The sequence below is a fragment of the Nicotiana attenuata genome, unplaced genomic scaffold (genome assembly GCF_001879085.1).
Source record: "Nicotiana attenuata strain UT unplaced genomic scaffold, NIATTr2, whole genome shotgun sequence".
Taxonomy (NCBI): Eukaryota; Viridiplantae; Streptophyta; class Magnoliopsida; order Solanales; family Solanaceae; genus Nicotiana; species Nicotiana attenuata.
The window spans coordinates 10,759-28,319 of NW_017672032.1; the positions used below are offsets into that span (position 1 = coordinate 10,759).

At 44.0% G+C, this 17,561-nt stretch overlaps 1 protein-coding gene across 1 annotated transcript; it reads right to left on the minus strand.

Moving 5' to 3' along the window:
* Positions 1-9,620: 9,620 nt before the first annotated feature.
* Positions 9,621-12,644, minus strand: LOC109211439. The gene is made up of 3 exons (XM_019374970.1): positions 12,539-12,644; positions 10,032-10,153; positions 9,621-9,947 (listed from the first exon to the last, which is right to left on the minus strand). The coding sequence occupies exons 2-3, from the start codon at positions 10,123-10,125 to the stop codon at positions 9,811-9,813; spliced, it is 231 nt and encodes a 76-aa protein (XP_019230515.1). The 5' UTR covers positions 10,126-10,153; positions 12,539-12,644; the 3' UTR covers positions 9,621-9,810.
* Positions 12,645-17,561: the final 4,917 nt, after the last annotated feature.

The window sequence follows — 17,561 nt, forward strand, 5'->3', positions numbered from 1 at the left end:
AAGGCATACAGACGCGCTCAGCGACACGTCGCCCCACTCCGAAACGAAAGAGGTACGCCCCCTTTATTAACCGCCCATAACTTTTGTGTATCTCCTTCAGAAATAGTGTACGCACTGGAGAAGCTGGGCACCAAGGTGCATTGGCCGCAGAAGATGAAATCAGACCCTGCCACAAGGAAATCAAACGCCCTATGTGAGTTCCATCAAGAACGAGGACACAAAACCGGAGACTGCATAGGCCTACGGCAAGAGGTGGTCTGGATGCTGAACCAGGGATACCTGAGGGAGTTACTCAGTGACAAAGGGAAAATCAACTTTGCACGCGGACGGGAACAACCCCAAGGGCCGCCAAAGCCACCTTCCCCAGCGCGCACGATAAACATGATCGTCGGAGGCGGCGACGAGTCAGTGATCAATCACGTCAAGCTCGCCACCACACACAGACTAAAGCGGACCATCGCCCATGAACGGTATGACGACTTCGAAGATAGTATCACCTTCGATAAGTCTGATGCAGACGGTTTGTCTTTCCCTCATTATGATGCTTTAGTTATCACGTTACGTATCGCTGATACGGATGTTAAAAGAGTCATGATCGATGACGGAAGTGGCGCCTGTATTATCCACCCAAGGGTCCTCGTACAAATGGGACTCGAGGATAGGGTAATACCGCGCTGCATAACACTAACCGATTTTAATAATGCAGTGGAACGGACGTCCGGAGAAATAGCACTACCCGTCTTAGCGAGAGGAGTCACGCTGGAAACAACTTTCCACGTGATGAACCAAGAAACGGCGTACAACGTCATCATAGGACGCCCGTGGATACACGCCATGCGAGCAGTCCCTTCAAGCCTCTACCAAGTGATCAAATTCCCTACCCCATGGGGAGTATTCAGTATTCGAGGCGAGCCACTCACCGCACAAGAATGCTACAAGTCGGCAAGAAAAGAGGACCACATCGACCATCTGAAAGAAACCTTCGAGATATTGAGAAGATACGGGATGAAACTGAACCCCGAGAAATGCGCCTTCGGCGTGGCATCAGGAAAATTCTTAGGGTTTCTCGTATCACAACGAGGTATCGAAGTCAATCCAGATCAGATCAAGGCGATAGACGCGATACCCGAGATACTGAACAGCAAAAAGTAGGTGCAAAAGTTGACGGGGCGAATAGCCGCCTTGTCTAGGTTCATCTCACGGTCCTCCGACAGATTCCATAAGTTTTTTAATGTGCTGAGAAAGGACAAAGGGTTACAGTGGAATAAGGAATGCGTCGAGGCCCTAAGGAAATTGAAAGCGTACCTATCTTCACCGCCACTGCTAGCCAAAGCAAATCCAGGCGAGCCACTGCTGGTATATTTGGCCGTATCAGAGGTCGCCGTCAGCGCAGTCCTAGTTCGTGAAAATGAAGGTACGCAATCTCCTATTTACTATATTAGCAAAACCTTAGTGGACGCCGAAACACGGTATCCACACTTTGAAAAATTAGCTTTGGCATTGGTCGTAGCTTCACGGAAGCTCCGACCCTATTTCCAATGCCACCCCATAAAGGTAGTGACGACCTTCCCCTTAAGAAGTATCCTGCACAAGCCTGAGTTATCAGGCAGACTCGCCCGATGGGCCATAGAGCTCAGTGAGCACGATATCTCATATCATCCAAGAAACGCCATCAAGTCGCAAGTACTTGCCGACTTCATAGCCGACTTCAGCGCAGAGATACTACCAGAGGCGGAATTGGAGGCACGCCGTGCCCCCTCCAATGCCGACCTATGGACTCTTTACACTGATGGCGCCGCTAATGCCTCGGGATCGGGAATGGGACTCGTTCTCGAGGTCCCTACGGGCGAAACAATTCGCCAGTCCATACGATGCCCCGAGATGACTAACAACGAAGCCGAGTACGAGGCTGTTATTGCAGGTTTGAAACTAGCCATCAAGTATGGAGCTCGACGACTCGTTCTCCATTGCGACTCTCAGCTCGTGGTGAACCAGGTCACTGGGACTTACCAAATCAAGGAGCAGAGGTTGCAAAAATACCAGTCAGAGATCCACAGGTTAATGACCGAGTTCGACGAGTGCCGCTTCGAACAAGTTCCGAGAGCACAGAACGTCGAGGCAGACGGCTTAGCAAAATTAGCCGCAGCCACTAAAAACTTCAACAAAGAAAGCGTGGTCACCCTCCTCCATTCAGCCATTGATCACACTGAGGTACTCTCTTTAAATTTGACTTGGGACTGGCGCAACCAATTTGTATCCTATCTGCAGGATGGAACACTCCCCCTCGACAAAAAAGAAGCCAAGAAGCTCCGCGTACAGGCCGCCCGGTATTGCCTGATAAACCACGAGCTCTACAAAAGGACGTTTGGCGGACCCCTGGCCAAGTGTCTAGGGCCGCAACAAACGCGGCCAGTGCTCGAAGAGGTGCATGAAGGACATTGCGGTGCCCATACAGGCAACCGCGCCCTCGTGCGCTGCATAATACGAGCCGGCTATTATTGGCCCACTATGAAGAAAGACGCAGCGGAATATGTCCGCCGATGCGAACAATGCCAAAAGTATGCCCCCATGATACATCAACCAGGAGAACCACTTCACTCGGTCACTTCCCCATGGCCCTTCATCAAATGGGGAATGGACATAGTCGGTCCCCTACCAGCGGGACGAGGAAAGGTACGATTTCTATTAGTTTTAACTGACTATTTTTCCAAGTGGGTGGAAGCAGGTGCGTACGCCCAAATACGCGAACAGGAAGTGATCGCCTTCATATGGAAAAATATTATATGCCGCTTCGACATCCCCAAAGAAATCAGTTGTGACAACGGACGACAGTTCATCGGTCAAAAAACAACCGAATTCTTCGAGAAATGGCGCATCAAGAGGATACTCTCCACGCCATATCACCCTGCCGCCAACGGCCAAGCGGAATCCTCCAACAAAACTATATTAAACATACTAAAGAAGAAACTCGAGGGCGCCAAAGGGCTATGGCCCGAGCTGCTACCCGAAGTGTTGTGGGCACACAGGACCACCCCCAAATCCAGCACGGGGGAAACACCGTACTCGCTGGTCTGCGGAACCGATGCGGTCATACCCGTCGAGGTCGGCGAACCAAGCCTAAGATATTCACACACCAGTGGAACAAAAAACGACACAAACAGGCTCCAAGACCTCGACGAAGCTGAGGGAAGTAGAGAAATGGCCCATATCAGAATGGTGGACCAAAAGCAACAAGTCGAAAGATACTACAACAAGAGGGCCAAAATAAGACCACTCAAGGTGGGAGACTATGTCCTTAAAGCCAAGACATTGGCATCCAAAGACCCAAGTGAAGGGAAACTGGGCACCAACTGGGAAGGACCCTACAAAATCACAGCAGTAGCCGGCAAAGGCGCATTCCAGTTGGAAACAATGGAAGGGAAAACACTCCAAAACAACTGGAACATTACTCACCTCAAGTATTTCCACTTCTGAAAGGCGTCTCCCGAGTCGTACTCTTTTTCCCATACCCGAGTTTTGTCCCAATTGGGTTTTCTCGGGGAGGTTTTTAACGAGGCGGCAGAGGGGACACTGGGAGATACTTGCGAAACAAGTTTATCATATCAACCTCTCCTTACGACCTCAAAGGCCGACATGATAAAGGGACTGGACTAGCTTGATCTCCAATGTATGAAAGGCTACGGCCATCTCCAATGTATGAAAGGCTACGGCCATCTCCAATGTATGAAAGGCTACGGCCATCTCCAATGTATGAAAGGCTACAGCCATCTCCAATGTATGAAAGGCTACGACCATCTCCAATGTATGAAAGGCTACGGCCATCTCCAATGTATGAAAGGCTACGGCCATCTCCAATGAGTGAAAGGCTACGACCATCTCCAATGTGTGAAAGGCTAAGGCCATCTCCAATGTGTGAAAGGCTAAGGCCATCAATTATATTATGGCTAAGGCCATCGCCGCCAACGGTCGACCTAGATTCGACTACGGTGAGTAAACGACTCGACGACAGTTGAAGTCGCCTACATGGCTAAGGCCATCAACTATATTATGGCTAAGGCCATCGCCGCCAACGGTCGACCTAGATTCGACTACGGTGAGTAAACGACTCGACGACAGTCGAAGTCGCCTACATGGCTTAGGCCATCAACTATATTATGGCTAAGGCCATCGCCGCCAACGGTCGACCTAGATTCGACTACGGTGAGTAAACGACTCGACGACAGTCGAAGTCGCCTACATGGCTAAGGCCATCAACTATATTATGGCTAAGGCCATCGCCGCCAACGGTCGACCTAGATTCGACTACAGTGAGTAAACGACTCGACGACAGTCGAGGTCGCCTACATGGCTAAGGCCATCAATTATATTATGGCTAAGGCCATCGCCGCCAACGGTCGACCTAGATTCGACTACGGTGAGTAAACGACTCGACGACAGTCGAAGTCGCCTACATGGCTAAGGCCATCAACTATATTATGGCTAAGGCCATCGCCGCCAACGGTCGACCTAGATTCGACTACGGTGAGTAAACGACTCGACGACAGTCGAAGTCGCCTACATGGCTAAGGCCATCAATTATATCATGGCTAAGGCCATCGCCGCCAACGGTCGACCTAGATTCGACTGCGGTGGGTAAACGACTCGACGACAGTCGAAGTCGCCTACATGGCTAAGGCCATCAACTATATTATGGCTAAGGCCATCGCCGCCAACGGTCGACCTAGATTCGACTACGGTGAGTAAACGACTCGACGACAGTCGAAGTCGCCTACATGGCTAAGGCCATCAATTATATTATGGCTAAGGCCATCGCCGCCAACGGTCGACCTAGATTCGACTACGGTGAGTAAACGACTCGACGACAGTCGAAGTCGCCTACATGGCTAAGGCCATCAATTATATTATGGCTAAGGCCATCGCCGCCAACGGTCGACCTAGATTCGACTACGGTGAGTAAACGACTCAACGACAGTCGAAGCTACGCACATGGCTAAGGCCATCGACGCCGATAAGTCGACCCAGCTCGACTATGACAGCGAGTAACTCGACGATAGTTGAAGTTGTGCACACGGCTAAGACCATCAACAAGATTAAGGCCGAAAATAAAAGGTAAAGAAAGAAAAGAATAACAGCAAAAGTATAACTTCCATTATCATCCAAAAATACTTGTACAAAAGGACCCATTTACATCTCCAAATACAGCAAAACAAAATGAATACAAGTCCTAAGGGGCTTCGCCATTCCGATCACCGCCCCCCGTCGGATCGCCATCCCGTCCACCGCCGTCCTCTGCCTGATAGGCCGCAGAGATCCAAGAGTCGGATTCTAGACGGTTGACGTCTTCGGAGTTATAGCCTGCCCGGTCTGGGGAATCAGAACTATACCCACAAGTTTCACGGGCGACACGGACTATGCGTCGTTGCTCTTGAACCTCCGCCTCAGTAGATCGACCCGCAGCTAAGAACTCCTCGAAGACGACCAATCTGGCCTCGGCATATACCCACATGTCATGCGCCTCACGATGCGCATCCTCATCAGGCCTTGGCGCAGCAGTCCGCTTGAGGACTTCAATCTCAGCCGCCTTGGCATCGAGTTCGGTGGCCATAGCGGCAACCTTGATCCGCAAATCAGCAGCTTCCGCCGCTACCCCACGGCCAACCTCCAACTCTTCTTCCTTGGACTGGAGAAGAGTCTCCACTCAATGTTCCGGGCCCAGGGCGGCCATCAGCTGCTCGTCGATCTGCTCCAACTCGGCCACCCTCCGTTTCAGCTGGGCCTCTAACTGCTCCAAACCCTCACGGAAAACCCAAAATTCCGGGTCCTGCTTGAGTAGGTCCGCCAGCGCCTGATGCTTGACACGGCACCGCCGATATTTTCTTCACCACCTTGTTAAAGGTGGCTGCCTTCCTTTGCGCTCGCCGCCCCCTTCTATCTCCAATATGAGCAGTCTAAAAAAAAAAAGAAGAGAGAAAAGGAGGAAAGGCAAGTCAGTATGCATCAAAGTTTACTTTACGGTACATAAAGAAAATCGAAAAATACCTGCAGGCCGCGCCGGCAACCCTCCGGGATAGTTCCCCGTCGCTAAACCCCTTGTAACGTTTCACGCTCAGGCGGCGCACATAGCAGGGTCATATTCCGTTGCGGCCTGCTCGCTGTGTTGCCACAGGTTATACCCTCCTGGGATCAGAATTCGGCGTTAGATCTACCTGCCTCATCTCCACACGGGCCGGACCCGCGTTAACGCATCTGCATCCTCTGGGTGCTTAGGGCCCACCCTCTCGGCATCATCACCTGCTTCTCCAACGGTCGCCGACGAGCCGCTCTCCGGAATGCGTGGTGGCGAGCCCAAACCACCCCCTCCCCCCCTGGGGGAGCCGACCTCCCGGAACGGATGGCATCCGCCATAAAAACTGGCCTTGACTCTCCGATGGATCGCGTGCTCGTCGCCCCTCGTCTTCTGAGGCTATCCCCTTGCCGGTTATCAACCGACGTCTTTCCTTTCTGGCGGCTCCTCGCTCTCAGAAGTCTCCCACCGCCCGTGGGGATGGCATTGAAGGAGTCGCTCCCCTCCGTGGACGCCGCACGGCAGCGTTGAGGGCCCCCCGCAGCGCCCTCACTGGCGAACCACAGGGTATATACCCGTCTTTAGGGAATCAGTACCCGCCCCAGGTAAGATGACGACGCTCTTTTTCTTCTTCTTAGGAGCGCTCCGACCTGCCAACGCGAATAAGTCATAACAAATACGTAGGGAATCCCCAAACCGTAGCCAAAGAATTACCTGACGGGCCGTACTGCCCGAAGAAATGCAGCCCAGGTACGGCACTCCTCCGCATAGGTATTATTCTTTCCACCCACGATTTAATGTCACCAATGAACTGGGGTGGAGAAGCCCTCGCTGCGAATAAAAAAAGGAAGAAAATCAAAGAAATCACAATGGCCGTATGGTCAAAAGCGCAAGCAGTCCTGAATTCTACGAGTAGAAATACTTACGTTCTGGATTCCATCTTTCCGGGAACCCTTCGGGATTCGACACCAGGTGCTCCGTCCTGATGTAGAAATACTTACGCCAAAAGCGGCGGTTGGGCTTATCATCGGCTTTAACAACCAAGCCCCTTGTACCACGACCTTTCAACTGCAGCATGGTACCCCTCAGGTAACCAGCGCTGAACAACTGTAAGAGGTGGTGGACCGAGACGCTGCACCCGGCCCTGGCCGCATAAGTGGTCATGATACGGCACACCTTCAAAGTATAGGGAGTGAGCTGGGCCGGACACACATTATAAAAACGGCAAAGCTCCTCCATCAGAGGGTAGACTGGAAGGGCGTAACCGAGCAAGAACGGGTACTCATAGAATGTGCAATATCCAGGCCGGTGCACATTGGCATAGTCCGTCCCGGCCGGAACCATTTCCACGTGGTCCGGAATATGGTGCGTCTCTCGAAGATCATCTAAATGAGATTGTAATAAAACGTTGTGCTCCCAGGGAAGATCAGGGCTTTTAGTTGGAAAATCCCTGCGAACGTGCGTCTCCTTCGGAAGGACATTGTCTACGCTGAGAGGAACAAGGGCCTTCTCCGCCTTTTCCCCTTCACCACCGGAAGATGGCGGAACCCTAGACGGGGCATTATCTTTGGCCTTTTTACTACTCTGTCCGCGTTTTGTCATGATTATACTACTTAAGAAACGAAGCACTGACGATAGGAAGTGTGGTTTCAACAGAAGTGGGAGAGTCCCTCACAAAATAACGATTACAGTAAAGAAAGACAAAGGAGTATATCAGAAAATGCTTTCAGAAGGATTGAAAGTTGAATCAAATCGAACCTCTCTCATACTTATAGGGATAAGTTGCGCAGGAATCGAAGGGTCATGATTCAAAACGTGCGCCGGAAACCAAAATGTCACATCATCCTCTGAACCGCCTCGGGGGCAAATATAATAATGATGCATACAGGCGATGACGTCATTCCAAAAAGGAAGCCGCGCGTCAGTGGCTCAACGACGTCATATATTTCACTTCATTCATATTGCCGCCCCGGGTCGAGGTCAAATTCTCCTAAGCCGAGGTCCACGTTTCCGCCCATCGAAGACGCCCACCGAATGCGTCTCCAACGAGCGGAGGGACTAACTGTATAGGGTCAAATTTGACCCTCAGCATCTCTACGCCAGTGGGTACGCCCAGTGAGTGTACGCCAACTAACGTAGCGGGTACGACTCTGCCGTGGGAACAAAAGCGACATCGTTTAGGACTCAGTGTCTTCACTAGGGAGACGTTACCTATCTTTGTAACTTTTTTGATTCTTTCGAGGAGGGTCTCTTATTATATAAAGGAGACCCTCGCATTGTAAAAAGGGGATCTGATCTAATACAACTCTCTCCATTTTCTGGCTTTCTCTCTCTATCTCTACTTCAAACGACGTATCTTATTGAGTTCATATTGTTTCTTTGCAATACTAGATCTACTACAATATTATCATCTTTGCATCTCTAGGATTATTATATTTGATTACGATTTATCCTTTTCCTACTTTAGATTGTTTTTTAGCTTACAAAGTACATTGTTAACTTTTAAGCCAAACAATAGCAAAAATGGTGCTTGCCGGCAGCATGCTGTTTGCATTAATGCATCACATTTGTTTGCATCAGCTTCTTTTGATATGTAAATATAATATGTATGTGAATTGTGAACAATACAACTATAAATATACAACTTTTTGTTCCAAGCGCATGTACATAATATGCAGTAGTTATTTGACGCTTAATCAGCGAAAGTTGAATCTATTCAGCTCTTAAAGATGAAATATGTGTGTTACCTTGTTGTTTCTATTCAATTGTCTTCTCATAACATCAATTATATTCTCATAACACCAGCAAAGGGCGATCCCCGCCTAGTAGCTAAGAAATTTTGTCCTTTTTTCAATTCTCTATTACCATTTGCAAACTCAAATAATATTTTCTTTTCTTTGATTAAAATTTCATTAATTTAAAAAAAAAAAAAAAAAAAACAGTCCAGTGTACTAAGCTCCCGCTATACGCAGGGTACAGGGAAAGACCGAGACCACAAGGATCTATTGCCGCAGGCTTACCCTGCATTTCTAGAAGAGGCTGTTTCCACAATTTTCATTAATTTCAGAAATTTTTAACAAAAGATGCTGAAAGATGATACTTCACATATAATTTGTAAATATATAGTTTTATATTTTATATAAAAAGATCAACTAATAAATAAATACTTTCACTCTGTTTTATGTTAAGTGCAGCAGCTATAACATAAAACAGAGGTTTGCTGCTGTGAGGTACTTCAGCAAATCAAGAAAGTAAACACTTACATATGAAAAATATATGATCAAACAAAGTAGTGCAGAAAGCCAAGAATTGACATACAATTGCCATAGCAGAAAGCAGCTCAATTGGACAAGAGTAGGTTGCCCGGATAGTCAGCACCCCCACCTACAACCCCATGATCGTGGGTTCGAGTCACCAGAGGAGCAATATGTTCCAACAAAGGGGATCAAAGGGGAGCGGAATAAATAAATAAACAAATAAATAAAACAGCTCAATTGAGCAGAGTTAATCATATATCCCTCAGAAACCGATCCATTGTATGAAAAGGGAATACGTATGGGTGCGCAAACTGAACAAAAGAATTTATTATAACATGTCAACCCTTCTTATAGGGAAAGTGAATATAAATGACTGAATCGTCTGAATACAGTATCAGAGCAAATCCTTTGCTCAAACACAAAAATTGTTCAATTTCAAATGAATTATTTTCTGGCAGAACCCAAAACAACATAACTGAACTGCCTCAATCAAGATTTAACAATATAATTCTGTCGGCTGATGGGATTCATGACGATTGGAGGACCAGCAGTGCGAGGCCATGCCTGGAATTTCTTGTCTGTTTCTTTCGACCAATCATTGTTAGCAACGGTGCTTGGAGTAGTACCTGTTTCGAGATACCACAAGTGAATGTCAGTATAGCACAAGCGATTTCATGATCAAAGAACTAACAAAAGGAACCAGAACTTGCCTCCAAATAATTTCCCGTCAGAAATAACAGTATCACAAACATATGCAACAGCAAAGGATGCGACAATAGAACCAACGATGTACTTGGTAGACATCTTCGAGCTCCTAAACCCGGAAGATAACCTAAACCACCAAGTAAGAGAACAAATTTTTATCTATAAAAACATAAAAGCATTCAGTTATATAAATAGCATCTCAAGACAGCTCGTATATGATCTTTGTAAAACGATCATGAGGCTTCGGAAGCAATGATGTATAATTTAGAGATTATTTCAAGTCATAAAAATTAGTATCTCAAACATACAGCATTTGTTTAATCTTTATGCCACCATCATGTGATTTCCGAGGCAATGAAGTATAACGTACAGATTAGCACTTCTACGTCATTCAGTAGCCTACCGTATGATGTACCATTTGAATCTCTCTTTTTTTGAGAAGGTAAAAGTTTATTAATAAGGCACAAAATAGTACAAGAGGCAGCCCAGATAACAACATTCTCACGTTATCCTCTCCCTCCTAACATCTCCAGAAAGTCAATAAACTGATATACCATTTGAATCTCTAAAGACAAGTCCATATAGCTACATACTTCAAATCTTCAAACTATTTCCATTATCTTACTCTAACAAAATGTATGTTCAGAAAAGCAAGGCAAAGGGTAGAATGATGGAAAATAAGCTGTTGAATTACAAGCCGTAAAATAAGTAAAATATCCTTCTGTTCGAGATACTCGGTACAAGTGAAAGGAAAGTATTCATCTATTTCCTCGTTCTACCAGACCTTTGGGATGGGCTGAAAATATTAACACGAGTATGTTGCGTATCTTTCCCATTTTAGTTCCTAAAAGGAAGAAGGGGAAGGGGATAGACCTTGTACTGCCTACTAAACCTCTTCTTTCCACTAAAACATATCATAAATCAATTCTAGAATAAAGAACGGAACGCATCGCCAGCAGTAAATTAGTTCACGTCTGCAAGCCATTAGCAATCAACTGGAGTACCACATGAAAGAGGGGAAAAAGAAAAAATAATGATAAAGAAGATAATAAGAAACATATGCACAGATCAAAGTGTCTTCACATTTTTCCCCAAATACACCAATGATATGCTGCAAGAACTTTCAGGAGTTCATAGCTCTTCATATAGTATTTCAAGATATACCATCAATAGAATTCGACCATTCTTTGGGAGGTGAGGTTCTATATCCTTTTGTTTTTGTTATAGGTTCATTTTCGATATCAAATCTGAGTGTCTACACCTATACACGCGGCACAACTAGATCAACAGTTCCTTCCAAATCGATATTTTAATCCATCTTAAAATTCTGCAAATGCTCCCATAAACCTCTCTATAACAGCTTAGTTTGTTATGATATTTTTTGGCCGCTATAGTGAAGTGCTATTATAGAGGGAGGACATATATTATAACATAACATAAAAAACGGTTCCGAAAAAACTTAGCTCTTATAGTGGATGACAGTTATATAGAGATGTTGTTATAAAGAGGTCTGACTGTATATGTTCTACAAACAAAATATACTATTCAAGATATGATAGGATTAAAGGGTGCTACGAATGTTGGCTAATTCGAACATGTAATGGTAATGCTTCTTTTTGAATAACACAAATAACTAACACCAAATCGTGAAGAAATCAGAAAAAGAAGCGACCAGCTTCTATTGCAATATTCCATTTCCTCAATTTAAGGAGACAATGTTCATCAAAATTGTTTTGGTATGAAAAAGGCAATTATCAGTTAATCCAATCTTTCCTATACACAACACTGGATACATTTCTATTTTACCCACGTGTACATCAATCAGTTGATACAGAACAAAACAGAATATTACTCATTAATCCTAACTATTCAAATCCCACAGTTATCGTTAAAAATGAAATCAATCAAATCCCAAAGTTAACGTTAAAACTAATGAAAGAAATCAAACTGGGCCTTTCATGAAACATTAACCTATACCATAAATCAGAGGCGGATCCACGATTAGAACTTTATTCTACCACATCCATCTAATTACTGGGTTCAAAATCTACTGTTTGTACTTATTTATGAATTTTTTAACACATATACAAGGTCTAAATCAAAGCTACTGGATTCATATGAACTCGTAGCTTATTCATTAGATCCGCCGCTGCATAAAATATTCATGCCAAGAATCGAGTTTGGCTACGATACAAACCAAACAGACGATGAGCCATTAAGCAAAACCATTCCAATCACAAATAATGGGTTAAAAATTAATCAATTCAATCATTCAACCGTGGCTTCGATATCAATGAAGCAAGAAATAACCCATTAATCTAAACCGTATAACCGCACGTAAAAATTGTCTATAATAAGTATTAAATCAAATACCCTAAATGTAAAATTCATCTCAAGCAGTAACAAACATGGTGGCATAAGATTTTCAATAAATCTACACGTATTAGAGAGAGAAAAAAAGTAATGAAGTGGGGGTGGGGGGGGGGGGAGAAGGGGGTGGCTGGGTGCTTACCGTGAAGTGATGAAGAGCAGAGAGATTGGGAAATCGAGGAGCCTGGAAAATTTACGCTGAAATGTTTCGGAGTTGTACTTTTGAGAAGGGCTTTTGGAGGTTAGAAACGACAGCGTTTTGACCTTTATTTTGTTCGTGGCGGCGCTGTCGTTTTAAGATGGATCAACCATCAACCATGTACGAAATGGATTTTGGAGATCAGGTTTTGGGCCTAGGCCCAGATTTTACGGGGAAGTGCACAGTTAGTCACTAATTAGAGTTGTATTTACTCTTAAGTCACTGTTTAAAATGTATTTACACTTTAGCCAGAGCTTTAATAAAATTTCACCTGCCCGGACGAAAATACCCCTGTGCTAGATATGGTATCCTTAACTTCATGAGTGTTGTGTAAATATTAAGGACAGAGTGTCTTGAATTAGCACCTTCTGTTTTAAACTTTAGGACATCCTCTCCTTAACTTCATATGTGTAGTGTAAATGTTAAGGACATTGTGTCCATAACTTCATGAGTGTTGTGTAAATATTAAAGATGTGGTGTCCTTAACTTCATGAGTGCTGTGTAAATATTAAGGACAAAGTGTCCTGTATTTGCGCTTTCTGTTATTAAACTTTAGGACTTCATGTCCTTAACTTCATATGTGCAGTGTAAATGTTAAGGACATGATGTTCTTAGCTTCATGTGTGCAGTGTAAATGTTAAGGACATAGTGTCCTTAACTTCATGAGTGTTGTGTAAATATTAAGGACATGGTGTCCTTAATTTCTCATGAGTGTTATGTAAAATATTAAGGACAAAGTGTCCTGTATTTGTACCTTCTCTTGTTAAACTTTAGGACATCATGTCCTTAACTTCATGAGTGTTGTGTAAATATTAAGGACAACAACACTCATGAAGAAAGGGTAAAACCGTCTTTTCGTATTAGCTTTAATAAAGTAATGGCTATTTTTGCTCAGCATTGAAAATGCTGAATAAAAACTAAATGCCACATTAAAAAGCGGCTATCCCACGCCATTTGTACTCTTAATTTCTTGTTTATTTTGTATTTTTTCGATGGAAGTTTTACCTCATATAGCAAAGGTATACACCCTATTTATTATAAACCAAAATTATTTTAAAATATTATTTTCTATAGCTACCTTTTATATTTTATAGCAAAATAAGTATTTATAGTATATACTACCATTGAGGCATGAAATAAGGCATGAAATACCCTATTTATGTTTTTCCTCTCTCCTAGACAACTGGACATACCTATTTTTAAGGTGATTACCGTTACTGTATTCATGAATTCATGGCCCGAATACATGTGAATACATGCGCGTACAGCTGGACTGCCTGATTTAAGGCATTTTTTACTGATGTATTCATGAATACAGCAGCGCGAATATATGTGAATACATGCGCGTACAGCTGGACTGCCCTGATTTTAGGCTCTTTTTGCTGTTGTATTCATGAATACATGGCGCGAATATATGTGAATACATGTGCATACAGCTGGCCTAATATTAGGCACTTTTTTACCGCTATATTCATGAATAAAGCAGCGTGAATACATGCGCGTACAGCTGGACTGCCCTGATTTTAGGCGTTTTTGCTGCTATATTCATGAATACATGATGCAAATACATGTGAATACATGCGCATACAACTGGACTGCCATGAATTTTAGGATTTTTTTTGCTGTTGTATTCATGAATACATATTTTTCTATTCATGTTATCCATCTCAGATCTAGAATTAATTATCCTTGACTAGGATTTACCCTCTATCTTCTTATTTAATTAGTTTAACAAAATATCTCATACTTTTTGGTCAAACAATTTGACGCCGTCTGTGGGCATTTTCTAGTTAAAATTTTAGTTTTCTCTGCGAACTTGAGAATTTCGTAGGTAAGCTCTTGAAATAGTTAGACCAATCAAGATTGGATCTCTACATATATGTATGAAATGTTTTACAAGTTCTTTGTGAATTATATTGTTGCATCATGATGCTGGAAAGCATGTTGGTTATGCTAATGGAATAAGGTTGTGACTTGTGAAGATTTTCTAAAAGCGAGAAATTAAATTATGTTTGATATCAATATGAAAACTACATTTTGCTATAGTAGTGGCTTTGGTATGTCATCAGTGTAAATTTTTAGTGTAGGATTATGGCCATTATGTATTAAGCACGTCCATAATTTTATTGCCATGTTAATGCTAGACATCAATTTATATCTTATATATACTGCTCTCTCTTTTAGAGAGAGATGATAGCTTATTGTGTGACACTTGAAATGATAAACTTGTCCTACCTTTTATGTTGATGGTATGCCTTATGTATCCTTTGGTTTTGTGCACCCGGGATTGGATTACAAACGCGTCGGGATCGGGACTGGGACTCGAACTCGAGGTCCCAAGAAGCGAAGTAATTTTCTAGTCCATAAGATGCCCAGATATGACTAACAACGAAGCCGAGAACGAGTCCGTGATTGCAAGTCTAAATCTAGCACTCGAGTACGGAGCAAAACGAGTCATCCTACGGTGCGACTCTCGGCTCGTTGTCAATCAAGTCACAGGGACTTTCCAAATCAAGAAACAAAGACGCAAAAATACCAGGCCGAGATCTGCAAGCTGTTACCCGAGCTCGATAAATGCCAGCTCGACCAAATCCCTCGAGCAGAATATCGAAACAGACGGCCTTGCCAATCTGGTAGCGGACACTAAAAGCATAACCGGAGAAGGAAACGTGGTCACTCCCCTCCACTCGCCAACTGATCAAATCGAGGTAACGAACAATTTCATTTGGTTTTAACTGACTATTTTTATAAGTGAAATAGAAGCAGGTGCATTCTCCCAGATACACGAACAGGGAACGATTTCGCCGTCATATAAAAAATATCCGAAGATGCCAAGAGACCATATAGACTGGGACTGGATTGCTAGCTCGGAAAACATGTAAATCTCTTCGATATATGTAGACAAAGCATAAGTGCATGACGCTCACCCGCATTTTCGCCAAAGCGGCGCTGCATCGATTAAACAAGTTACATGCGACCTCGTTCGAATTCACGCCCATACGGCCCCCGGCCATTGTCAAACAAAGGTTACATTCGACCTCGCTCGAATTAACTCACATTTCACCTCGCTCGAATTAACTCACATTCGACCTCGCTCGAATTAACTCACCTTCGACCTCACTCGAATTAACATTTGACCCCGCTCGAATCAACTCACATTCGACCTCACTCGAATTAACATTCGACCTCGCTCGAATTAACTCACATTCTACCTCGCTCGAATTAACTCACATTCGACATCGCTCGAATTAACCAACATTCAACCTCGCTCGAATTAACTAACATTCGACCTCGTTCGAATTAACTCACATTCAATGCTCGAATTAACTCACATTCGACCTCGCTCGAATTGACTCACATTCGACCTCGCTCGAATTAACTCGCATTCGACCTCGCTCGAATTAACTCGCATTCGACCTCGCTCGAATTAACTCGCATTCGACCTCGCTCGAATTAACCAACATTCGACCTTGCTCGAATTAACCCACATTCGACCTCACTCGAATTAACCCACATTCGACCTCGCGCGAATTAACCCACATTCGACCTCGCTCGAATAAACCAACATTCGACCTCGCTCGAATTAATTAACCTTCGGCCTCGTTCTAACTGATTAAGGCACATTTGACAGTCCAAATTAGTTGAGAGACATTCGACCTCGCTCGAATTCAACTCGCATTCGACCTAGCTCGAACTTGATTCACAGCTAAACCTCGTTCGAGTTAATTATGGCAACGTTTGACTTCACTCGGACTAATCAAAGACACTCGATCACGTTCGAATTAACGCCTACCAACGGTTCCTTTAAAACCATCAATCGAGGAGAACGTTCAAGAAAAAGAAAAATAGAATCAGAACTAAGCAGCAAAAGTAGCATTCCAAATCAAAAGAGGTATCAGAAAAGGCATCTTACAAGGGTCGAATCGCCCGTCCAGATCTGAGGACGCGGATAACCTCCTCCGATGCCGCCATCCTTGCCAAAGCTGCCATCCCGGCCTCGTCGGCCTTCTCAAACTCTACCGTCTTCTCGATCAACTCACCACTCGAGTCATTGGCCCTGGTCGAACTCTGCTCAAGTTCAGCCCGCAGGGATACCACTTGGACCTAAAGATTGGCACCCTCAGCCGCGATCCTCACTAGTCGACCTTCCCATCCGAATTTCTCGAACTACGATTAATGAAGTCCGCTCACCGAGCTTGACCAAAAGACAACCTCGATAAGCGAAGGGACTAACTATATGGGTCAAAATCAAATTAGAGAAATTCGACGTGCAGAGACAATTGTCATGAGTAACTTGCGAATCAAATTGAGCTTTCTGGCCGAGGTCGAGCAGTGATCATCAACAAGGCCGAGGCGAGCAGTGATCATCAACAAGGCCGAGGTCGAGCAGTGATCTGAACAAGGCCGAGGTCGAGCAGTACATATAGAAGTAACAGCTAGTTTTGCTTTGGAATCTTCAAAGGGAATATTCTATTGAATATTCTCTCTAATTGTACTGTTTAGGGCTCCTTGGGATATCCTATATAAAGAGTATGAGAGAAGACTGGAAAAGGGGCGGCTTCTACAAAAACAGACTCTCTCTCTCTCTCTCTCTCTCTCTCTCTCTCTAGAAAAAATACAAACACATCTCTCTAAAGAGATTAGATTATCTGTTATCCCACACTCTCAATCAGATCCGAAAAGGGTTCTAAGATTCTTATATTTGTCTATCATTCATCTTTATCAAATGAAAGCGGATCCACCTCACTCAAGATTGGATGAATCTTCTCCTTTATTTACATTTTATTGCCATTTAATGTTATTTAACGCATAGTCTTTTTTCATACTAATAGATCCGGCCATAATTACTGCCAGCATCTATACTCAACTATATTTTTCTGTTCATGTTATCCATCTCAGATCTATAATTAACTATCCTTAACTAGGATTTACCCTCTATCTTCTTATTTAATTAGTTTTACAAAAA

Excerpts from the sequence above, each read along its gene's own strand:
- LOC109211439 (XM_019374970.1), bottom strand. The coding sequence starts at position 10,125 with ATGTCTACCAAGTACATCGTTGGTTCTATTGTCGCATCCTTTGCTGTT. Across the intron at positions 9,948-10,031 it reads TGACGGGAAATTATTTGGAG|GTACTACTCCAAGCACCGTT; the intron begins GCAAGTTCTGGT and ends ATCTCGAAACAG.